General features: G+C 33.1%; 1 protein-coding gene across 2 annotated transcripts; it reads right to left on the bottom strand.

The window, feature by feature from the left end:
- Positions 1 to 4,573: 4,573 nt before the first annotated feature.
- LOC148606530 (retinal-binding protein-like) lies at positions 4,574 to 25,025 on the bottom strand. Of its 2 annotated transcripts, XM_088544661.1 has the most exons (12): positions 24,949 to 25,008; positions 23,585 to 23,654; positions 21,108 to 21,151; positions 19,259 to 19,321; positions 16,865 to 17,053; positions 12,435 to 12,510; positions 11,918 to 11,998; positions 10,702 to 10,785; positions 8,531 to 8,637; positions 6,433 to 6,572; positions 5,786 to 5,934; positions 4,574 to 5,171 (listed from the first exon to the last, which is right to left on the bottom strand). In XM_088544661.1, the coding sequence occupies exons 1-12, from the start codon at positions 24,976 to 24,978 to the stop codon at positions 5,095 to 5,097; spliced, it is 1,110 nt and encodes a 369-aa protein (XP_088400787.1). In that variant the 5' UTR covers positions 24,979 to 25,008; the 3' UTR covers positions 4,574 to 5,094. The 2 variants fall into 2 exon arrangements, with proteins under 2 accessions (XP_088400787.1, XP_088400788.1); XM_088544662.1 differs by lacking the exons at positions 21,108 to 21,151; positions 23,585 to 23,654 and having other exon boundaries at positions 24,949 to 25,025.
- Positions 25,026 to 26,067: the final 1,042 nt, after the last annotated feature.

The raw sequence follows: 26,067 nt of genomic DNA, 5'->3' as shown, positions 1-26,067 counted from the left end.
TTTACATACACAATTTAGCTCTTCGAAAAAAGTTGTTGTGAAAAAAGTGCAACGGTTGGAATGACACAAAGATTAACGAGCATATTCTTGCCTTCCTATCAAGGTATATCGTGCAAATAGCAAGAATAATTGGTGATTAGTCAAAAAAAAACAGCAAACAAGTAGTATTACATATGTAATTACAGTTCAGTATCAGAGTAAATGGCAATTGGGCATCCGTTTTTTTTTTAATTTATTTTTTTTAATATAGAAACAACAGTACTAACAGGTCAATATATATTCCCATTATCCGTATTAGTGAAAGTTTAGAAAGTTGTCAACTTTAAACCACGATTTCTGTAAACACTATACAAATAATGTCGCCTACTCCTGGCTAGTGACTGGTGACTATTCTGTTATAATACACTGTCACACGTAACTTGAAAGGTCACTGTAAAGTCAGACATTTGCTATGCATTACATATGTTATTTTACAATCCGACTTTCTAAATATGTATTAAAAATTTTAAATATCACTTGTGTATGCAAATCACAAATATTAAATTAGTATGCAACAACTGTTGTATCGTCTACTTTTATGTAAAAATTACTGTTATATTTGTTCGGTCCATTTAAAAAAAACCTTTTTACTTTGTGCACAGTAAAATTTGTGTGTACAACGGGCATTGAGGTGATTTCAAATGATGAAAAAATATCAGTCATTCCTAAAAGGATAATTAATTGGAAAGAGTGAATAACCAAAATATTATTACGAGTGCCGAAGAACGCCTAGATTTAACGAGTGAGCGTTCTCGGCACGAGTGATAATATTTTGGTTCTTCATGATAACCAATTGATTATCATATTTATTATATAGATTTTTTTCATAATTTATCGATATTTTCAATCCGAACTTTGAATTATGTGATTGGCGGATTGATATCAAAGCTGTGACATTTTTTGCGGGAGAAAGCGCTAGAGTGAAATTACCGACTTTATTTCAAAGTGTGAATAATCGTAATTTATTTCACTGGGAACAGTCCATTTAACACTGCTATTTATATCATAATTATAAGTTAATCTTAATATCAAAATTCAACCAGTAAATCATCCTAAAAGATTGATGATGTCACAGTAACCTCACAAAACTTGGTCTATGAGATGACGGCTAAAGTTTTGTATCCAATCAGAAAGCGTGTTACTTCTGAATTATTTCATACTGTCGTATATATCAGTGAAGCAATTCCACGAATGAATCTATAAATTAGTTGAAGCATCACCTGACTTTTTTTCAAAAAAGAGGGGTATTTTTGAGAGATATTTTCCACATTTAGATACGTGAAAATGACGATAACTATATTATAATTGAAGGTTTGATTTCATTAATCTTAATTTGGCTGTCGCTATTTTTGCGATGGACAGAAATTCGCGAAAAAAATAGTACACGCAAAATTGATTTTTAAAACTACATCTCGCTTATCATTTTTAAACTGCAAAAATTGATACTGACGAATATGGTCACCTAACAGAATCAGCGAAAATTACACGCATGCAGTATCTGTTTACTAGCTCAGTATTATTTTGCGAAAAAGTTGCAGCGGGGAGTCATCAATAACTACCGAAATTGATCAAAATATTTCTATCAACAATTATTTTTTCTGGGTTCTAGTTACCTACGCTTTAACCTTTATTGTATTGCCTGTCCTTTTATCTCGAATAATTCAATTTGTGGAAACTATGAATAAAGACAATTCCCTTTAGAGTAAGACAACATATATACTTGAGTGGAATAAAAAAAAAATGAATTATTCGTAATGCATTTCAAAAGTTCTTCTGACCTTCCTTTCCTTTATATAGTAAAACTTATTGAGTACCAGTCTTTATAAGATTCAGACACTCCCTATAGTACAGGGAATAGAAAAACCTTCCGTAAAAACAATGGGGATTTTTTAGTCATCAGATGCTATATTTTTAGTCAGCATTAGTCTTTTCTGTATTAAGATCTGCACTTTAAAAAAAAATCATACATTCATCTCATACTAAAATCAACCAAATCAATTCAAATCAAGAACAATAACTCTTGTAAAGTGCTTAATTCATGTGGAATCTATATTAATTTTATCTCAAAAGCGCATCACCTAAATGAATAACAAAGACTAATTTTGTGGTCTGTAACTAATTTTGAATATGAAATAATAGTACACTTGGTGGGTATCACCTCCTGTCTGATTTGTATAAAGACTGCAAGTTTAGACAAACAGTTGTTTCATAATTACTTTCAGGGTTCTGGGAATACAACTTTTAAGAGTTATTTATTGACTCTGAAATTTGATTTTATTTTTCAGGTTGGTGTTACCATGATTTTGTCATGCTGTGTTTTAATACGATAGCTCCTGACTTAATATGCTTTCTTTTTGCTAATAATAGACATTTGTTTGTTTTCGTTTAAATTTTAGTACGCTTGGTATATTCTGCAAGGTCGTAGCTGCTGTAAAAAACACAAAAATTCTACACATAGCAAAGGTTCAGGGACAGCTTGTAGTAAAACGTTGGGATTACTCGAAATGTATTGTTCATATGTATTAAAACATTTTTAATTAATTTCTCTACAATTAGGGATTTTTTGTATTTCATTCTTGAATTCTCATTTTAAACCTTACGAGCAGTTCCATCTATTTCCTGTTAAGATTTAGCTGGTCTGATTAATAATTTGCACAAAGGAAATATTAACAGTTCTACATGGATGGCAGGAATATTTTACGCATAGCATGTGAAGTAAACAAATACACATCAACTTGACAGAACTGACAGCTTTGCATAAATTCCAAAAATGATTGCCTTTCCTATCTTAGAAAAGCTATGCTTCGATTCAATTATACAATCAAAGCTATGTTTTTGTCAAGGCAGGAAGGTTTTTGAACAGCGGTAATGCCCAAAAATGACATACAAAAGGTACTTGTTAATGAGAAAATAATACTTTTTAAAACTTTGTCTTACCTAAATCTCTTAAGGTAAAAGAAAAACATTGAGGGATTTTATACTTTTATAGTAATTGATAATTAATCCTTTCATTTTAAGTAATATTTTTTTCTAAGGAATCATCACAATAGTCCTCTTTCATTTTTATGGAATGCAAGCCATTTTATCAAGTTTTTTTAAAGGGGCGAAACCCAACAACACACGACGACCTGGGTGGCGGTCTCATTTGGTAAAAGGAATAATAGTAAACATTTTTCTTTAAAACTTTAACTATTTTCACTTCGTTAAGTACCTAAATGATTTCTAACCTCCTAGAAATGCCAGGAGAACAGTTCACGGACAGTTCTAGAGCAAGTTATTCTGACAGTTCTAGCAGAGTCGGCTCTACTAGTAGAACTGTCCTGGTAGAGCCAGTCCTTCCAGAACTGTCAGAAGAGCTGGCTTTCTTAGTTAAACCGTTCTCGTAAAGCCGATTCTGCTGTTAGAATTGTCATAAGAGCTGGCTCTACAATTGTTCTATGACATTTTAGAACTGTTCTACAGACGTTTTTTTTTTATCATGTTTATGACACTTCTCATGTGGGGTTAGAACTGATCTCATCTGTATACTGTTGTCCATTGCCTCAATCGGACAGTAAACCAGTCTGTCGGGTAGTCGAGTAGCTTCCCCTTTGCTTACTTTTTTTTAAATCGAAGTCAAAATCTGGAATAAGATAAAGGATTATTTGATTGACCAACAAGAAGTTTCTGTCTCAAAGATGAGAAAATATAACGTCAGGTTAAATTCACGTCCGACTGACCAACCACCAAATCTGAAGCCTCATGCTTTTTATTTGCTTGCAGTACGGTACTGCTTGTCAAAGTATGGCATACTTACCCTTCCACAGTACCTGATGTCATTCCCGGTTATTTTGTGGGAGTTCATATTACACGTGTTTTAGTTTGTGTTTGCTGTACATGGCGTATTTCCATATCTTTAGTGTTGTACTTTACTGTTTATATAGATCGTCTCTTTTTCTTTTTCTTATCCTCACGATTTTGTCATGCATGATGCTTTTGGATTTTAACGTGTCTAAATTATCCGTCTACCTTAAGTAATACTCCAGCTAATACAAGAAGTATGCAAATTTTTTGATATTTTGTTTCGAACGTTATAGTGAACAAAAATTAACATTTGGTTTTTCATATAACTCCTGTTCATAGTAGAAATACATTATAAAGAATGTATTATATAATTCAAAATAAAGGGAAATACCTCTGTAATTGTCCCTGAAACATTTGAATATTCAATGTGAATTATCTCCTTAAAACAGATAGATTGGAATGAATGATTGTACATTTCATCATCAAGATACGCAAATCAAGTTAATAAAAAATAATAAACAAGTGTACATTTTTGGGTGTATCACATTTGGCGAGATTTGCATGATTCTTACTAAAACTATTACTTAATGCTTCGGTATGCCTTTTTATCGCAATTATATTTATGAAGTTGCTGCTGTGTTTCTTTGTTTACGTTATATGCAAACGACTTAGACTTTTTTACAAAAAAAAAATGAAGTACAATTGATAGCTAAACTTCTTTGCATAAATCTACTGAATAAACAAAACTTGATTACTAGTAACATATTAATCGAACAAAATAAACATTCAAATCCATCAAAAGAATAATAAATCACCTTGGTAATAACTGATGAGATTTTCGTCACAATTAATCAAAGCGAAATATCAATTATCCGTACAAACAGATATATATATATGCAATACGCCCATTATTTAATCTAAAGATTACAAAACTATCCCATGTGATGTATGAAATATTCTTTTTAAATAAAGATATCGATGTGTTTATTTCTGTTAGTTTGTTATTTATCTATCATATTTATAGCCGGTATTCAACAAAATACTTGGATAACAGTACACTACATGTTAATACAAATGATGCAAATTTAAATATACAATATGACTTTAATACTGTTTGGAAACAATGCACACAGAACAAGAGACATAGCAAAATGGAAGAACAGAGACCCATTGTTTACTACATCATATTTATTAAACAAATCTTTCATCCCAATATTTCTGCTCCAATTCATAATAACGATGATTTAAAATTGCATTTGGAACCATTGTCTGTCATGGGTAGATAACTTCAGTAATAAAGTAAATGTTTTTGTCACTAAACCAACTACCATTACTGAACACAATCTCATCTGCAATTAAAACAAAATTAAAATATATAATTGAGGGCAACATCTGGAGTTATTTGAATAACATTTGTCTTGCACTACTTGAGCAAAGGCATTTTATTTACTCTGATATCTGGTTTAAAAGCATTCAAATTATTTTTTGCAGTTACTTAATCTTAATATCAACATTGTGTTCATTATTCACGTTTGTTAAACCACGTTGGCCTATTGTATTTCTTTTGTGGCTATGCAGTAACATCCCTACTTACATACTTTAAATTAACAAATAATCAATTTTATCTATTAACAGGAATCATACAATTGATTACACTTTGTATTCTACAGCATAAAAGCTAAAAGGAGTATATACGCTTGTTTAAAATATGGTTTTCTTATTGCACTTTTATTTCTATTGGCATGTACTTCAGGACAAGAAGAAATAGCAGAACTTGTTTTTTTTTCACGAGTTCAACTCTATAATATAACCAATTAAACTAATCATCAATTAGTCTTCACTATTTTATATCAACCACGCTTTGCTGCAAATGCATGCGATATTAAATTTAACCAATGACTCCCGAGATCTGATAAGTACAATTCAACTATGATGGATAATTTTGAAGGTTTCTTATACTCACAAAGGCCTGTTTTGACACATGTTGTAAATCCATCTTCGGTGATGGTATGACTGTTCACCTTCGTCATGGGAACGATCGGAACCTTCTTGTCTTCCTCTTTAAAAAACACTCCAAAATCTACATCATGGTTATCTGTGATGAACTCCCATCTAAAAAACAATGCTATTGTTAGGTGAGTATACTCAAGAACAATTTTACCGTTTTGTGAGTATACTCAAGAACGAAGTAACTATTATTTGAGTATACTAGATAACAAAGTCACTGTTACATGAGTATACTAAAGAACAGTTTTACTGTTTTGTGAGTATAATCAGTAAGCGTCAGAGACGAGTTGTTGAAAAAAACTTGAATGTGAAGGGAAAATAGAAGGGGAAGACGACCAGTATTATTTATTCTATTAAGCAAAATATATACTAAATCCATATCAAGCTCAAATGTAATATTGACACCTACACAAAAGATTGGAAGTCAGTGGTCAATATGTCGTTGCCCTCACCTCTTCTAGAAACACGAACAAAGACGGTCATATTTATACCATTCAAAACTACGCAAAAAATTCATTTTTTTCGTTTCTACACGAAAATGTACACTCTACTATTTTAGAGATTTTATCAGACTCGATCAGAATTGTGTCATATTAATTGTACCTGAGAATACTGTTTTCTAAATCAATTTTAAATTCTTTTTTCAGTTTATCTCCTCTTGCTATAACGGCTGTTTCCATTCTATCCTTGTAGTCAGTGTTATCTATGTAGTATTCTTCTGGTACGGTTCCACCTTGACAGATCTGGAAAAACAGCCTTAAAATGGGTTATATCATCCCTTATCACCAAAAACAACAATAATATCGACAAAAAATACCGAATCGTTACAATGTCAGGAAATAAGATCAACACAAAAAATTAAAACACTAGCAACATGAACTACTACAAACAAAAATCCGGCAGTGATATTAGGTGCTCCGATAGGTAAGTATGTTCTGGTCCGCCAGCAGCACCAGTCATATTGTAAATCTGCCTTCCGACTATAGCCCATCAAAAGCAACGCAGATCTCCGACACCATTTACAAAGGGATCCTATCATAAGCAAGCCACACCTTAGCAACATCACTCAAACAAAGCAAACTACATATATGTATATGGGAACGGTAGATAATTACCCGAAAGAGACAAATTAAGTCATAAAAAGCATACAACAAAGGACAATAGCATCTATATATGTGAAAGCGCCGAAAAATTCTATCTAAAACTGATATAACACAGCAACAACCCTGCAAAAAAAAACTGATAAAATATCAAAAATTAAATTTTCAAAGATAATGAAATGTATTTCTGTGTACATTTTGTGTTAATAATACATTTTCTGTTTTCAGAATATTCAAAGTGGTGAGAAATAATGAACATGAGCATTTTAAAAACGACGACCAGACAGTGAAAACAGACATACACAACGAAAAAATAAAATAACGAAAATAATACTTACAAAGAAACAATGGTAAATGAGACACTCAGACTCTACTAAAAACTGGAATCATGGTTAAAGTACACTGCTTGTCCAGAAATACCCACCGATTTGGTCATAAAAAGTCAAGACCAAAGTAGATGAAAGAGTAATCAAGGGAACCAAGGTTATAGCGGTAATCAAAAGAATGCAATCCAGGGACAAAGACCAGACATGGAAAACAGACATACACAACAAAGAACATAAAGTAACTAAAATCATACATGCAAAGTAACAAAAACAAATAAGCAACTCGGACTCCATTAAAAACTAGAAAGTAGATGAAAGAGGAAAGGAAAATTATAACATGTTGAATAAATCGGTTCTCATGGTGCAGATGTATACACTGTAACAATCCATGAGTTCATGATGACGACCATAAAACTTCTGTAGTGATGACGTCAATCTTAAAGCAACATAACCCTGTTCCTGAAGCGTAATTGTAAGAAGTATCGCGTGGTACAAAAAGTCAGCATATTTACTTTAAAGTAAAATTAACAACTTAAAAATCGTGTCGATACAACAGTATATTTTGGAAGAACTGTTTCTAATCTTCGAGTTGAAAATTAAAACAAACATCAAGCTAATAAAAGCTACTTCAAAGTACAAGTACTTGTAAGAATATTGTTGTTTTAAACCGGTTATAACCAACAATGTAAGTCTGAATTAAGGAATGTCATTGTTCGAATTATTAAAGAAATATTAATTATAAACGAACAAGGAAACACATTAGGTATGAAAAGTGAGGCAAAAATCCTCGGGAAAATCAATCTTATCAAAATTTGACTTATATTTCTTTTCAGTCAGATCTAAAAACACTCCATTTTTTATATCGATTCAGATTCTCTCGATTTGTTTCCTTTTATCAATGCTTTCAAAATCATGAAAGCTGAAATCTGATCAGTTGACTGGCTGATTAGGAAGGTAATCTGAACAGAAAGCAGAACAGATGTCTCACATGCAGTGAGTGAATGGAACAATAAATAGGTATAATGTTAAGGAGATGGACCTAGTGTAAGGGACATAACTCTTGAAATCTGTGATATGTTTGTATCAATTTCACCACAACCTATCAAGCTTTCATTTGAAAAAGAATGAAACCAGTCCAAATTACTTTGATGCTTACATGAGATTGATGTAAAACACCGAATACAAACGTTTCTATAATTTGTAAGAGCTGTGTCCCTTACCCTAGGTTTACCTCCTCGACTAAAATGAAGAAAAAAAATCTGGGTTTTTGTATACCTTCGTAATACATCTAGTGTTACCATCTGGATCTGTCAATGTACCACCATAGCAGGCTGGAAGTTTCTCATCGTCTATGTATCGTCTCAACACCTCTTGATAATTACCTTTAATATAATATCATATGGTTATTTCAAGACTATTTGATACTAAGAATTTGTACTGTACGTCTATAGGAGTGTCATATTATACACACATTGTCTGCAGAAGAGGGTCATACGCTGAAGAACCACACTAAGTAGATATATCATATAAGATATGACATGAGACGTATGATGAAAAATATATAGCAATAAATATTTGAGATTTTAATTAGATAGAAAAGTGTAATATGCGCCAATATTTATTCTGTTTCTCACTCGACTTTCCGAATGTCGATTTTCATATTGCACACTCGGTCGTTTTGTTAACAAAATGAACTGGCGGATCAGATCATCGCCTAGCAACTCGGACTAAAAACTGGGAGCATGGACCAGGTGCACCGGTAGGATAAGCGGCCTCTGCTTTTCCAGAAACACCCGCCGAGTTGTCCATAAAAAGTCATATCCGGGGTAGACGAAAGAGGAAAGGAAAACTATGACACGTTGAACAAATCAGTTTTCATGGCGCAGATGGATACACCGTAGCGATCCACGAGTGACAAAAAGTCAAAAGTTGACAAAAGTAATTGTAAGTGTTATAGATTAGCAGATTGTCGAAGTCGAGACTTATTCGTGGTAAGGATATCTGTAAATTAAACTTGGATTTCAATGTTCTATCAATGTCCAAGATATGAAGTGGTTGTAACCGACCGAGAAAGTATTGGAACATTAAAGTGATAACATTGGAAGCACCGAGAGCCTGATTTAAACTTTTCACACAGACAAGATAATTTTGTGTTTTCTTCTCTAAAATAAGATAATTATTTGGTATTTAATGATAAGCAAATTCAGAAATTCTTTTCATTTCTGATATGCCATAAGTGAAGGCCTTTTTCGTTTTAGCCAGAAACTTTGGCAACACAAAGTAATACTGGTCTCACTAAATAGCGACAAGAGGGTAAAGTAGCGACAAGAAAATATCTACATGTAAATATTACACCTGACTCATCATTTTATGTATACAAGTCAGAAAACCTTTCACTTTGCAAATATTTTAGTTAACAATTGCTTCACATTTTTGTACACTAATTAAATGAAAGATTTACAACGTCTTCAATTTGAAACATGATTTATACCTAATGTTGGTCAAACCAAACCTCTGAGGTAATATCGAACGAATACCCTTAAAATATACAGTATATGAGATACCATATGCAACATGTACGTTTAAGTATGAATTGTGCAATTTTCTACGAGCGTTTTGAGTAGCTTGGCAAACTAAATTATCACAATTGTATGTGTGGTGATAAGAGTATGCATTACTGCATACACCGTTCCCCAGTACCCAATCCCATGATTCTCCATTTGCAATACCCAATCCCATGATTCTCCGTTCCCCAATACCAATCCCATATAAAATTCTGAAGGCATTTTACATTACCTTTATTTAATCACACAGCTGTATGTGTCAGCATGAAATTTATATGTTAAAGTTCTTTTACATTTCAACAATTCTTTTAATTGATTTAAGTACCATTCTGTCTGAGCTTCATTTTTCTCAATTTGATCTTTTTTGCCTCAAACATATTCAAATACATCTAGAAAACAACTGAAAAGCTATTTAAATTTATCCTGAAGCATAGGTGACGTAGATATTTTTTGACTGCTTACATAAGGAAAAAGTTCGGAAAAATTTTCCTGCCATTTTTCCGTAGCGCGTTTCAACTAAATTTTCTATCATTATATCTTAAAAAGGTAAAGTTTACAAATTGACAGTAATTTCTTGGGGTTATGAGGTATGAATAGTTGGATAATGCAATATAATCTCTGTCTTTTTCCTTCATGTGCCGCATTTTATACACATTTTGCCTGATTCCTAGATGAAGAAGTACTGAAATATTCTTTTAAAAATAAATCGATACTTTCAAGCCGGTTTCCCCATAATCACTATTCAAAAACTCATTCCAAAACAAATTACAAAACTTCCTTATCCCCATCCCAATTTTCCATCTACAAATATACCACAGATTGAGAAGTTAACCCTAAATATTGTCTGTTAGTATAAAGTTTTAATTTGATCAATTTACTTACAGCCCAATACTTCAATCTTGTTCTTTGTGTCTTTGCTGATCAAAGGTTTACTTAACTTGTATAGAATCGGAAAAATTGCTGGTGCTGTAGTTAAACAAATAAAATCATTCAATTTTAGACTTCATCATTATTTATCATCATAGTAGTTTCATTAGAATAATAATTACAGTCCTTGAACCGTTCCGCGCAACGATTTGACGGATCGGTGACCGGTGACCGATCTTATTGCAGATTGTTATGTAAAATGACGTACGATCTGTTTGAAATAAAAGATGTGTCAACTTTAAGTGTAAATTGATGTTTATAAATCTATTACATCATATAAATATGTGTAAAATTGATAACGAAAACAACAAAACCCGTAAAAAACAGTGACCGCTCTGTGGTCACGTGATGCGATCACCGGTATAATGGATCGGTTTGACGGATCGATGACTGACCGGAAACTGATCGGTGATCGATGACCGATCGCAATTTTTGTTACATGGATCGGTTCAGGTACTGTACGAAATCCCAAATTGACAATATCGTAAGACAGAAAGTTCTAGGAAACCTTGTACTATTTGGCTCAAAACTCAGATGTCGGACTTGACATAGTTTTTAAAGGCCTAGAACAAATAACATAAACACTAGGAACTCAACCATATAAAATACTAAAATACTTCAAACGTTCAGAAAAAGGGATAGACATTGCTTGTTTTTGTAACTTTATTTTGACAGATGTATCTCAACGATACTAATTATCTTTTTTTCTTCACGTCACCGAACAAAACACACGAAAGTAATAAGATGCAGACGTCAATTTTACAAATAAAATAACAAAGTTATAACAGAAAATTACATTGTGTTTCAATGACCAAAACTTATATTCGTGTCAAAAGGGACGAAGCGTTGGCGATTTCCTATATACGTATAGATCCTCTGAATCATGAATGCTTCAAAATCTATTTGTTGGAATTTATGTATTCCGGAATGCCGTGTGCAGTTAGGAAATGATTGTTTGAATTTTTACGCAGGTGCAATACGTGTGTTATAGGAAGTTCCGCATATTCCCGTTTGTCGAAAACTCAGTGAAATAATAATATAGTGGTTGCATCGACAAAAATCAAAATTGATGTTATTTGAGTACAAATAGCTTTGTCCCTAAAATGATATTTGCGTTAGGTACATATATAACGTAAGAAAATTGTGATTCACTAACAAAAAAAAGCCTTACCGTTAATTACTAGGAGTCGCTTAAGCATTTCTGGGTAGTTATCTTCTAATATCTGTACCATGTGTAAATACATTTGTATTCCTGTGATGGAAATCAAATAAGCAATAACACAGAAAGGCTTTTAGTTGTGTTTTTTTTTTATTACTTTTCAATTTATTTTTTGCAAGTAGTTGCTTTGATATCTATCAATGATTAGCAAGCATATTTGTATGAAACATGGTAATCTCATACTCGTGGAAATGTTAAGCAATTTTATCAGTATAAATATTACGAGAACTTAAGATGATACAACGAATCTCGAAATATGTATTTTTAGTCTTTAACAAACCTAAGAATAGTCGTCATTAAAAAATGTTTAGATGTTAAAGGATAAGATCAATGGAGTATGCTTTGAGATACCACGGCAATCCATTTATTCATTAAATCCTCATGTACTTTCTCGAGTTCTCTGTTAAGATTTGTATTGCAGTTGTTATGAGATGTGAAAAAAGTAACTTATATTTATAGCTGCACTTACCGGGTTTCCAGAGCACGTGTCTTCCAACACCTTCCATGTCAAATATGACCGTCAATCCATCAACTCTCTGGCCGGTCTAAGATGAAAAAGTTTTCATGTAGAGTAACATGTACTGAAATAATCAGTAGTGCTGCTAAATGAATTCTATAACGAAAGTTATAGTTACATTCAATATATTTTGATGTACTCGATCGGGAATCGTTATAGTAGCACTGTAACCCGAAGCTCGATATACACGATTTAACTCTGCAGACCTGTACCCGCTTTCTGATTTATTATGTATCCCTCCGCTTGATTATAGCCTCTGCTAAAAAAATCACAACACATGAGCACTACACATTACAAATCTGCTAGAATGTGTCAGTTTCACGTTCATACACTAATTTGCATAAAGATGCGTAGTGGCATACTGAGTGTGACAGAAGTGTAAAAAGCTTTGAAATAGCGAATATTCCCTCTGCACAGGGAATTGACAATCAGAATCTGAGCTAAAGACGTTCTGCAGTAGCTCAACTGACAGAGTGTAGTCTTTAAATGTACATAAGTATTTTAAACTCCTGCACAAAGATAAACTCGCTACTAGTATTTTTTTTATTGGTTTCACAATGCTGAAACACTCAGTTCTAATGGTATCACCTGCCTTATCGTGCAAACTTATACAGTCCACCGGAAGCAGCTTCGCGGATTTGCAATAAGTAGTGCCCATGTCCTGTAAAAATGTTGACATCCTAAATAGCAGAGCGAGTATCATGTAAGCTAAAAGAGAGATACATGTACGAAGTAAATAAAGAAAAGGTCGTTATATTATGTCTGTACAGGATATTGGATCTATCAGTGAGAAAACCACCAATCAATCTATTATAGGTCAAATGCAAGGGAAGATTTGCCTTTACATGTAATTTACTTTAATAGCATTTTGTCTTAATGTCATTATAAAAAATATCGGTTTTGATGACATTTTAGAAATATGTAAGACATGTATTGTCAGAAGTGAAGATCTACAGATATTCTCGGTTTTGCAAATTTTTTTATCGGAAAAAACTTTTGATATCCTTATTTTAGGAAAATATACAGGTCTCGATATACATATTCCAAATTATAATACATGATATATCATTACCTGAAAATGACAAACCTAAATGAAGAGTATACTAAAATATCAAGACATAAAGGCCACGTAACGGAAAAAGTGTTGCGGACAAACAGACTGGGGTTTAAGGCTAGAAACCACTAAATACACTTCCCATAAGCTTAAATGCTAATTTCACAATATTCAATGACTTCTCTAGACTTTACCTTAGCTTTAACCTGCAGAGGACTATATATCAGCATGCTTCTACATATGTCAGCTCACAATCCTCAGAATGATATGTGGGGTTAGCAGACTTGCAGTGCAATACTGGTCACCGGAAGTGAAGGGTCTATCAATCACATGGGAAATTCCAGTGTTTTCACAAGATAGGGATATATTTAGAAATCATTATGGAGATTAGGCTTGAAGCACCGGAAGAAAAATGTATTTATAAAATCTACAGATTGATTTATTAAAATAAGAACTTTTGTCACAGCGCTATGAGGAACAAGAGGTAATTTCTGTGTAGGACTATTTTAGCGTACTCATTGTTTGAATTGGTGGTCTGTAAACTATATCAGTGCGCCACTCATTAACGAAACAAAATGCCACGTAAAATTATGTAACTACGAGGGATTTTTGTATGTGCATATATAGGAAAAGACAAATAAACAAACACAAGAAAACAATGACATTAATTCTCATTTGAACAGTTCCAAACTCAGTCACTTTTTAATTTGACAATACAATTAAAAATGTTTATTAGAACAGATTCGTAGTCATAAGTGAAGAAAAATATATACATATATTTATCGATGTTGTATCAGTTATTGAAATGGACGTTTCGCATATTGATTATCCATCAATCACACAAACTGACTAAGATTGAACAAGGACTGGTACCTATTTTTTACCGGAACCAGTTTATCTTTTCACGAGAGGGTAATAGACAAAAAATATCACCCTGTGATAGAGCAGAATACTATCCTCGTATTGAACCAATCCAAATTCTGCAAATTGACATGAAGTATAATAAAATCAATTATTACAATTATGCCACAAGGAGACTTTGGTGGGACTTATCTTGAGGATCATTTCAGCAATTGAAAGTTTCTTTCCATCTATCATAGTTTTCATGATTTTGGCTGAAAACCGTAAAAAAATCACTTTCAATGGCAATAACTCTTACAAGGAGTCGTCTGACAACTTATATACCAGGAGACTGTTGTAGGCCTTATAATAAGGATTATTTCAGCAATTGAAAGAATTTAGCTAAACCTACCGGCTTTGGAGATATAATATGCGAAAATTTACTATCTGACCCATATGCTATATTTATATTAACGGCGGCCATGTTTTTTTTCCACGGCTCAAAAATCCCCACGTCAGATACCCCAAAGAACATTCTTACCAAGTTTGCTCCCAATTGGTGCAACAGTGTCAGAGGAGAAGATTTTTTAAAGAAATAACATTTAAAATAGCAAAAAAACGTCGAAAAGGGCAATAACTCCAATACTGCTTAACAGATTACAACGAAAATTTGACCTCAGATAGATCTTGTCATGCTTAATACTTTTGTCCTGTCAGAATTGAGATAAACTTAATGATTTTGGATAGTTATGCAAAAAACTACTGTCTGATCCCTATGTTCTACTTTTAGTAAATGCGGCCATGTTTTTTCGATGGATAAAAAATCCCAACATTAGTTCTATCTAGGTTACCTAAAAGTAACATTCATACCAAGTTTTGTTCAAATTGGTCAAGTAGTGTCAAAGGAGATGATTTTTTAAAGAGATAACATAAAAAACAGCAAAAAAAACGACAAAATGGGCAACAACGCCAATATTGCTTAACAGATTGAAACGAAAATTTGACCACAGCTAGATCGCATCATGATAAACACTTTAACCCCCGTCAGAATTTAGCTAAACCTAACGGTTTTGGAGATATATACGAAAAATTACTGTATGACCCCTATGTTTTATTTATAGTAACGGTGGCAGTGTTTTTCCACAGATGAAAAATCCCCTCGCCAGTTCTAGATACCCCCAAAGAACATTCCTACAAAGTAGTAATAGAGGAGAAGTGTTTTGAAAAAGATAGTAACAACGAAAACGACGACGGACACCAAGTGATGGTACATGTAATAGTTCACATGGCCATCGGTCAGGGGAGCTAATAAAAATATGCAGGGTCTCCCTGTATCACATTTTGCATGTTTTAGCTGAAATAGGTGATTTCAAGTGGAAAACACTGATATTGTATTATACTAATATAGTTTACATGAGAATGTGGCCAATGACTTGTCTGGCCAGTAGATATTATTTGTGCTTCAAAAGTTTTTTTTAAACTTTTTTACTTCTAACAATCTGGCAAAATGTGTATATGATGTGGCACATGAAGAAAAAACGCGGATATTTTATTGCATTCTCCATTTATTTATATTTCATAACCTCCAGAAACAGCCATCAAAGTGTTTGTAAAGTTTGCCTTACATTGATACTGTAGGTCATAAATACACTATGGAATAATGGCTGGAAAATTTTCCCGAGTTTTTTTCTTACATAAGCAGTAAGCTCCCCGCAGCGGTAGTCGTTCGTTTCCTCTCTTACTAACCGCTGCTAGAGTGAATTCCGAACGTCAGATGCTGTTTCGGACCTTGTTGTTTTGGATGTTTTCTATATGTCTGGAATATTTCTAGGTCAAAATACATCAAACTGAGAAAATGGTACTTTAAAAGCATTATATACCATTTGTCTGGTTCGTGCGGCTGAATACTATTTCAAACAGCTGAATATTGTGTCCATCAACTAAGAATAGAGCTGATTCCTAACAAAATAATGGCCGATAGCTAACCTTTGACATTATCATTAACGAAAAACAGATTTATTACTTGAATGCATTTTAGGGACTTTTTTTAATATGAAGATGTTACGAAACATAAACAGTGATGTATTCCGGAAAGGGTAGTTAATTAGGGAGTGATTGCTTAAACTTTTAACGCATGCTGAGTTTATCCAAGCTGTAGCTTAAATTAAAAAAGTGTACAGCTTGGAAGAAAAAAGTATAAACGCGAGCTACCAACGAAGGACCTGTAAAATCATTTGAAAAGATGAAGACCTCAATGTTTTACTGTGAAGGCAATTTTATTAACAGGTATAAATATTCGTAGTTTTGTTTTTTTTTTTTTTTATAAAATTTTGATTTTGTGGATTGCATTTTAGGCAATTAGGAATTATGTTTTTACTTCTCAAAGAAACATTGTGTTAGTTGTTTTAATTAACCAATCAACGGAAACCATAAGAGTGATACATGTACTCTACAATAATTATTATTCTTTCTCAATATTTTGATATACCTCTTCTGACCTTTTCTTCCAGTCCTCAATAGTGGCTTCACAATGTAGAAGTTTTGTTTTTTCAAGATCTGATTTCTTTACTGAGTTCATCAAACCTTTCATGTCAAGTCGGCCGTAGAGCTCCACCCTTAATGTGGACCCGTCTTTTGCATGGCCTAGAAATCCACCTGCCAGATACTTTTGCAAAACCTACAATTTTATGATAAAAACACATATATATTAGTCTTGATAGTTTGTCGCAAGTTTTATCTCATCCTTTTCTATGCTAAATATACTATTATGTTAAATTAAAAGTAGATACGCATGTTACTAGAAAAACTCTAAAAATCCCCTGCTCCCTACATACAGTATAGCCAAAATATTAAGTGTCAGTCCCTTTAGGTATCAGGCAGTAAGTAAAACATGGTATGAAAAAACCCACAATTGTTATAATGTAATTTGACTATTTGCATCATCAGAATCATGGAATAAAGACAAGATTTTGCATATCATGCTGGACCATTGAGTTACAATTTCATTGAAATGCACTGAAAATGAACATTTCAAGGGCAGAGAACTCTGTCGAAAACCTAATTTTTCTAAGAATCTATGGAAAATTTCTGAGCAAATCAAATAATGGTCTTTTCAAATTGTGAGAGTATCCTTGAGTGATATTACATTGTCAGATTGGTTGGGTTTTGACATGCATGTTTCTGATTTTCCCCATTTTGCCTGATTCTTACAAACACTTGCACTTAAAAATGTCGTCAAACAGGAGTTGATGTCGCTGAACAATCTGAAATTACATATCATCATACGGCAGATTTATATAAAACTATTATAAGGCTGTGACAAGTAGTTTCAGAAAATTTGTAACGAAAATGTTGTAAAAGGACGAACGGATGGACAGAAATTACAATTACTATCTACTATAAATTCATCCTTTTTTCTTTCGTCGGCGACACTTTCTAAAAAATAGTACAGCAGACCAAAATAAAAATCAATTTAAATTTAAATAATTAAGATATTAAAATGGAACATCGATAAATGTCGTAGAGATGAAATTCAGTGTTTTCCTCCGACACTCAACACTGGAACCAACTTACAACTAAAACCATCATGTTTTCAATACTTTATTTAAAAGGGCGTATAACAATATACAAATTAAAGCCTCCTGAAGGCGTTGATTTGAACATAATCGGTTTCAGTTGCATTGGAAGATCTAGGGTGTTTCGGAGTTGGGACGACCATATTTCAGAAAAAAAAATAAAATAAGCATATAATAGTCTGAATCATATCTTTCTTGTTTACTAAAAATAGCTAAAAAGTCTTGACAAGCTACATACTATTTTTCGTAGAACGACTATGTTTTTTTTTCATGGATAAAAATTCCAAACAGTCATTTTCTGCAGAATGCCCTAAGAAACAATCCTATCAATTTCCGTCTGTTCAATAGTTTCACATTACAAGACTTTTGATAGTACATTTTTGGAATATCATCAACAATATCCAAAAAAAAGTCCAAAAAGAGCAGTAACTCAAAAATGAGTCAAGAGATTTTCATCAAAATTTTAGACCTCACCATGCTAAACATTTTTATCTAGTCAGAATTTGGCTAAGTCTAACAGTTTTGAATATAAAAGCTACAAACTGCTTCTGACAGCTATGTTATATCTTTAGTAATGTTTGCCATGTTTTTTTACGGATTTAAAATCCAAATGTCACTATGTGCAGGGCATCCTAAAGAACAAACTTACCAACTTACAGCAGTTTCTGAGAAGAAGAGTTTTGAAGAAAAAAAAATAGTAACGATGACGACGCCAAGTGATGGCAAAACCTCATATGGCCTATGGCTAGGTGAGCTAAAAAGAGAATAGTGGAATATCGAAAGGGGAAATGATACATGTACATGTATGGGCACTACACATGACTTTTTTTGTACTTGTCCATGTTGTCGGGGAAAAGTACGCGTATCAAAAACTAAAACTATAAGGGTCGAGGGTACAAGAGTTTAAAAAGTAAATAAATACCGAAGAACGAAAAATATTAATGTGCTGTATAATCAGACTTGATTTGTATTTTACAATACTCATTTGCAATAATCGCCAACTATATAATATTAGCATAACACCAAATCTACACATGGACTTGACTGAAAAAAAATTTCATGCCACTATGAAACAAAAAATGCAATTCAGAAAAAATATATGGGTGGTTCTCTAGTTGTCATCAGGTAATCTCAAGGAAACATACTGACGGGGCAAATGTTAAACAGAGTGTATCACATAATATTTCGAAACTGCATCAAGTTTTAATCAAAATATCTACAGAACACGAAAAAAACGAGTGAACGTTGTCCATTATAAAAGGGGCCAGAAAGAGTATTCCTTACCTTCCTGAAAAAGAATTCCTTACCTCCGGTGGAGTATAGTCTTTGATCAGGTCACGAACAAAATTTCTGTCTTTGTACGCCATACTCTGTAGAGAATGGAAATATTGATCTCAGATTAAATTGTCACCTTGGAAACTGAAAAGTAGTCTGACAGATTTTCTCGGAAAATGAGAAAGATCATTGCAAAGACAGTTTGATGTAGGAAAATTAATTATGAAATGGTGCTTACTGCGTTATGTGCAAAAGTCATACATGTATATATGTCATGTGAAGGTATTGTCTTTCAACAACGGGAAGTACTTTGCATGTTAACTTAATTATAAAATATAAAATTGTTGGATTGACATATTAAAAATAAAAGCTATACCATGTTCATTAACGGTAATCTGTTACATCATACATGTGTTTGTATTTACCATGTCAAAATACATTGTACCAGTATATGCCCTCAGAATGCAGTTTCATCCACGCACTGTATGAACCCCAACACATCAAGTCAATTAAATACCAGTCCATATAAAATTCAAACACTGTCTATGGTAAAGTATTTCACGGTGAAGAAAAACCCACCAAACAAACGAGTAATTTTCAGTCTACATATGCTATACTTTCATATAATGATATGCTTTTCTGCTTTCCGATCTACACTTTTTAGAAAATTATACATTCATCTCCCACTAAATCAATCAAATGTAGCCATATCAAGAACGGTAACTCTTGTAAAGTGCAAATTCCATGTACTGTACAACCCATGTAATTTTCTCAAAAGTGCAACAAACAAATGAAAAACTAAGACTGGTTATGTGAGCAATAACTGTTTTGAACAAAAAATAAAACTGAATTCCATGGGTTTTTGACATGCATGAATCACCTTCCGTCTGATTTTTTTAGGAAGACTGCCATTTAAAATGAAGACCATGTGAATCTAGCGATGGTTAGTCATACCCGTCATCCCTTTTTAACAAAATTATGTTATCACATTAATTACATTAATAGTGCTCAATCTTTGCATAGAGCTTTTTCCCACATCATTTATACTCTAAATTCAACATATGCCAGGGGCGGATCCAGGCTTTTAGATTCGGGGAGGCGCACAGTTAAACTTTCGCCGTGCGGAGCGAAGCGAAAACAATTTTGAGGTTAAACTCTTCAAATATTCCTATAGAGTGGGTGCAGTGTAGATATCTTTTGTAGTAAAATTAGCGAGAAATTAAAGTTTCATCCTAAAACCGCCTAAATCTACCCCTGACAACCCATCCTTTGCAAATTTTAGGGAGGCGCACGCCCGCCATGCACCACCTGAATCCCATGGAGGTAAATGATTCGGAAAAAAATAGGGTCCAATCATGCTTGATCCCTTCACAATCCTACATGATTCGACCCGGTCGGAAACCAATACACAATTTATTTTCGATTTTTAATTCGTACGTACGACATCTTCCCGGTACCGAAAATAAAGTCCGAATTCAACAGAGCTATGTAGCTTAAATTTGAACGGTACCTACATGCGCACTTGAGAAAATCTACATGTAAGCATATCAAATCAACCCAACTTAATTTAAATAAGCACAATCTTAAAAAATAATAGGAGACGCACTAATTAAAATTTGTTCTTTTTTACTTATAATTTTCTACATTTCATTCAGGAAATAACTCGTGGCGTGCAACTTCAATTTTCGATACAGTTTTTTTCGAACGCCCCTAAGTTATCAGTATTTGACCAATCGAGAAACAGAAATGCAATCAGGTGACTTACGTTTCCATGGAAGAGCGTCATTGAGGTCAAATAGTAAAAAGCGAAACTATACCGACTGCGTCGGAAAAACTTAAAATGCAGCGCTTTCTGGACCAGATTTCGAGTTTTAGATTTACCTGTCTGAACATCTTTTCTGCCTCCTCCAAATCGTATGATCGAGCTGAAAGGTTCGAAAACAAACGATCATTACATTCTGTAAAACGTTAAACGACAGACGACTACAAGGACGACAATTACTAATTTTGACTTAAGATGGACTGCTTGCACAAGTGAATCATAATCAATAGTTGCTTATATGAAGAGCATTATCATGATAAATTGACTGCCCAAGGGCCGGAGAGTGATATTGTAATAGCACTTGCCAGGGGCAGTAAATTTATCAATAAAGACCCCTTCATTTGTACATTAGCAACTATTGTGTTTATTTCCCTGAAGAATCTGAAAGGGCATCATTGATTTTAAACGCACATTAATGAATTATATCATATTTTAACCAATAAGAATAGCTACGTAGTTTTTAATGATACATGGACAATGTTAATCGACTACAGCTTATAATTATTTTGTTGCAAGCTTTTAAATTGCTTTTTTGTTACTTACTTGATAGAAACAATTATAAGCAAATAAATTAGCTATTCTCTTTCCAACAATTTTGATACCATGGTGCGACCACAGGGTCAAAAGTGATTAGAAGGAAGGTATACTGATATTGGGACCTCAGTGGTAAACAACCATACACCGAGGCCCCTTTATCAGTATATCTTTTATCACTTTTACGACCCAAACTACCAGGGCCCCTATATCAGAATGTCTTGAATATTATCACTTTTACGAGCCCCTGTGGTGCGTCTGTAGAAGAACTGAGTTCAATAACAATCACGAAAATCCTATATTCCCTCGTGTATAATCATTTTTTAATGTCTATTGGTAGAAAATGATTGGAAGTAATTAAGGTACAGAAACAATTTTCCTTGGTAAAATAATATTTCTAACTGCATTTGACTTTGTTGAATTCATGATCCCAATGGAGTAATTTCCCGACATTTTTATTGCTTATGTTAAAAATATACTTCCATGCCTTCATATAATCTTTTTTTTACGAGCCCATGTGGACCGCCTGTAAAAAAACTGAGTTTAATATGAAATCCTATACGCTCTCGTGTATCCATTAATTTTTAATGTCTATTGTATTGGTATATATTATACATGTATATATAGATAAGTCGCTCGTTATCAGGTTAGGAGACAATTTTAATTTCCTTGGGAAAATAAAAATTCTTTCGAACGAGTTCCTAATTGGATTTTCAAACTGCTTTTGATTTATTTTAAATACTGTATATATTATGGACTTGGCAATCAGTAACGATCGTGTTTATGGAGTCCTACCTTTTGATATCATTAATTATATACTGTGTGTGATTGTACGGAAGCCCCGACGTGCCATTCACGGGTAAAAATATAATTCGAGCGCACGAGTTACTACGCGTAAATTGTGCACGTGAGTTAGTACAGAACTAGTGCGTCCAAGTTTGTTGAATGTGCGAACAAGCTGTGAAGTAACTCGTGCACATAATATTTAAAAGCTGTGTGCACGAGTTGGTATTTTTCCCCATGTAGGAGCTTCCGTAATTTTCGATAATAACTTCCTTCAAATATTTAAAAAATCAAGATAATATCAAGTGAAACACTACACTCATTCTTTGCGACATCTATACATGAAACAACACCAATTTTATACATGTACAAGTACATGTTTCTTGCAGCAAGTGGTTTGTGAACAAGCGTGAACCGTCCCAAAGTCGGTTATGCAAGCACAACTTGGTAAAAAAATTCAAAACAACCTTTATTATTTGATTTCTTATCGATTCCAGCCAGGGTTAAGATTGGTTCCTTCATCAATGCCTTATTTAGTTTGGAACTATTTGAATCACGGATTGCGGACCAATCGACGTCAAAGCTAGACTATGGAAAATAATCTTACCCGAAAGTAAAATAAACAACCATATTATATTGTTAAGAAATATATTTATCATTACAAAGTTCAGTTTTCAAGCATTTCCTCATCTACAAAAAAACGTTCCTCGTATGGGCTAGACCGACCCTACTCTTATATTTTAAGTGGTTGATTTTTTATTGTTTCTTATTAGTTCATTCACACGGAAATTACTGGAAAAGTTACTGATATTGCCGTCTCATTGCTACATACATGTATCCTGACCATGGGAACAATGCTAGAATTTTTTATTAGTGTGTCTGATATGTACAAATGTAGAGAAAACAGCAGAGAAATTCCGATTGTTAAAACACTGATCCGGAAAGAGGTATCCGGAGATTGGAAACACTTTTGTTATGTTGGATATTATTATTATTATTATTATTATTATTACTTTTTTTGTTTTGTGCAAAATTTGCCTTTTTCCAATTAAAAACCTCTACTTTAATAAATTTCTGGAAACACCCCCTCCCAATTTTTATTATTATTTTTTTTTTTTTTTGGTAACCATGCTTTTTGTGATTACTTACGTGTAGTTCACTCATTTCTCGAGACAAAAAAAAAGCTACTTTGACAATTGTCAAATGTCATATACCTTACCTTTTAACCATTTCATTAGTTCAAAATCATCGTGTTCGGGGCGCAAAATATCCTTCAACCTTGAGCGGAACTAAAACAAAACATAAGTACAGATTTGTGAAAGAATCGGACAGGTATATACAGGTAAAAGCGATCCGGTGATATACAAAAAAAAAGCATGCAACATTTTAGCTGATAGGCATTAAGTAGCAGTATTGATAAAAAAAAACAGTCAGGAGGGGAATTATGCATGTCAAAAGCCTACCAATGTCACTTTTAAATTAAATCTCATTCATAACCAATTTTTCTTTTGGTTATAGATTGTGCAAGAAATTGGCATTTTGCAAGAGTTATCTTTCTTGATTTAGTGGATTTTCAGTGGAAAGTTACTGCGTAATTTAAAAAAAACTACTGTATGCAGTCAAAAATGACTATAATTACGTAAAAAATGTCGTCTGTAGATTGAAAAAACATCGTTATACGGTGGGTTTTTTTTCTGCGCCTCTATCATAGACAGCGTCTGAATTTTATATGGATTTCTATTTAAATACACACCAGAAATTATCCATACACACTTTATACGTGTAGTGCACACATAAGACAGTGAAGAAATACATATACCTAATCATTTGGCCGATGATAAAATGCTGGAAAAAAAGCTTTTCTTCCATTTCTACTATAAAATAATAAACCTAAACTTTCAAATACACTGTAATTGTGGATCCAGGGTGGGGAGGCTTTATTATTATTATTATTATTATTATTATTATTATTATTATTATTAATATTTGGTCCATAATTTTAGAAAAAAAACCAGGACCTCACTTACCATGCATAAATTTCAAGATTGGAAACCTCCTTTTTTGATAGCTGGTCCGCAATGTAGTAATTACGTATTCTTGGTGTATCCTGGTGCGACTTTCTACATGTACACATGTCAACATATTGACAATAGTTTTCAATTAACAATTGTTTTCAGGCAAAGCCCTTCCCCTTTTTGTTTTGAGTTTTTTTTTTTAATATTTGAATGTTAGTTTTTTGTTAAAGAATTTTCTTTTCCGGTGTCACACTTTAAGGTCGACATGCATGTAAAGTAAATACTATCAAGAAACCATACAGTTACGCGTAGAAACTTCATAAGATAGGGTAGATTCGTGAGTTTTCGAGTTCTACATGCATACTGCACAAAAGCAGTCAGGCAAGAAATTGCATAAGAGAATGCTACAAAGACAGATACAGAGATTTTGTTTAAAAAATGGAGTTCTAGGCTATTAATAGCTCATTTTGCCCAAACTTTGCACAAAATTAACAAAATTTCATAAAGGTGGCTCTTACCCTCCCCCCCCCCAAACGGGTATACCATGAGTTACACATAAAGTTCTTACCGAAGTAACGGTTTCGTCCTTGTCGTCCATGGTCCCTGTTCATTCTGTGTGATTTTTACTTAACTACTCAATCTTATTACATCTGGGTGCCGCCATCATAATATTAATTCGATTTATACTTAACGACACGAGAAATCAATCCCCGATCTTTTTTTCATTAAATTGTATTATGAAGTAATGATATTGGCATTAAAAGGGTGACATGAAAGACAAGTATTTATCTACTTATGTACATATAGATACATAGGGGTTGTCAGGAAGATTTTAAAAAAATTGACAGCCAAATCTGTACATTTTTTATCATTATTTCATAGTAATCGATTGTTTTGTTTTCAATGAAATGTTGGAAGTGCTCGTTTATTATTACCGAGATTTGAGATTTTAAAAAATTGACGGAATCGTTCAATGGAAAAGGTGCCCTTCCTAACGTTTTTTTCGACCATTCTTTTCTAAATTGTAATTAAACATAAGCATTATTAGTTTAAAAAATTTCCTTGGTAACATGTATTCTCTTATTCACAAATGTACATGTACACATACATTCTAATATCTCAAATCGTGTTGATTTTGATGTCATACAAATAAAATTAAAATCCTTCCGCAAATCTTGCAAATATGGTGATGGGCATGTCATACGATTTTTTTTTTTTTTTTTGTCATTTTTACAATCAAATACATATATAAATGAATCTATACATTGGTTGCCTTTTGGTGCATTTTCAGGGTATGCTACACGGCCGGATCTAGACACTTTGGAAAGGAGGAGCGACAGCCGGTGTTCCTTAGAAAAAAAGGTTGGTGCTAGGACATAATTTGCGATTTTTGTCAATTTTACACATGAAAATTACAAATTACCCAATAAAAAGAGGGGATTTTTTTCATGAAATCCCATGGGATTTTTTCCCCCGTGGGATATCTTGTGTTAAAAGACAATGATAGTCATAGAAAGGGTATGCCTTGTATATTCACTTTGTGCATTTTTCTTCTGTGCAGTATGAATAAAAAAGCTGAATGACTAAAAAAGAGAATTTTATTGTATTGTTTTGGGATGTTTTTGAAGTTTTCAATCTTTTATAGCTTTGAAATGAAATCACTTTGAAAATTCGCTGATCAACCACA

Source organism: Perna viridis, chromosome 9 (assembly GCF_037379345.1).
Source record: "Perna viridis isolate PV_CMFRI_1.1 ecotype Kerala chromosome 9, ASM3737934v1, whole genome shotgun sequence".
NCBI classification, from domain to species: domain Eukaryota; kingdom Metazoa; phylum Mollusca; class Bivalvia; order Mytilida; family Mytilidae; genus Perna; species Perna viridis.
The sequence above is the reverse complement of the archived record's forward strand: the minus strand, read 5'-3'. Positions and strand labels throughout refer to the sequence as shown.

Bases quoted from the DNA above. Each gene is read 5' to 3' on its own strand.
- LOC148606530 (XM_088544661.1), bottom strand. From the start codon at position 24,978: ATGGACGACAAGGACGAAACCGTTACTTCG. The intron at 11,999-12,434 runs GTAAGTGCAGCT...TTTCCATCACAG, and splicing joins ACACGTGCTCTGGAAACCCG to GAATACAAATGTATTTACAC. The intron at 5,172-5,785 runs GTGAGTATAAGA...TTTTAATTGCAG, and splicing joins ATGTGTCAAAACAGGCCTTT to ATGAGATTGTGTTCAGTAAT.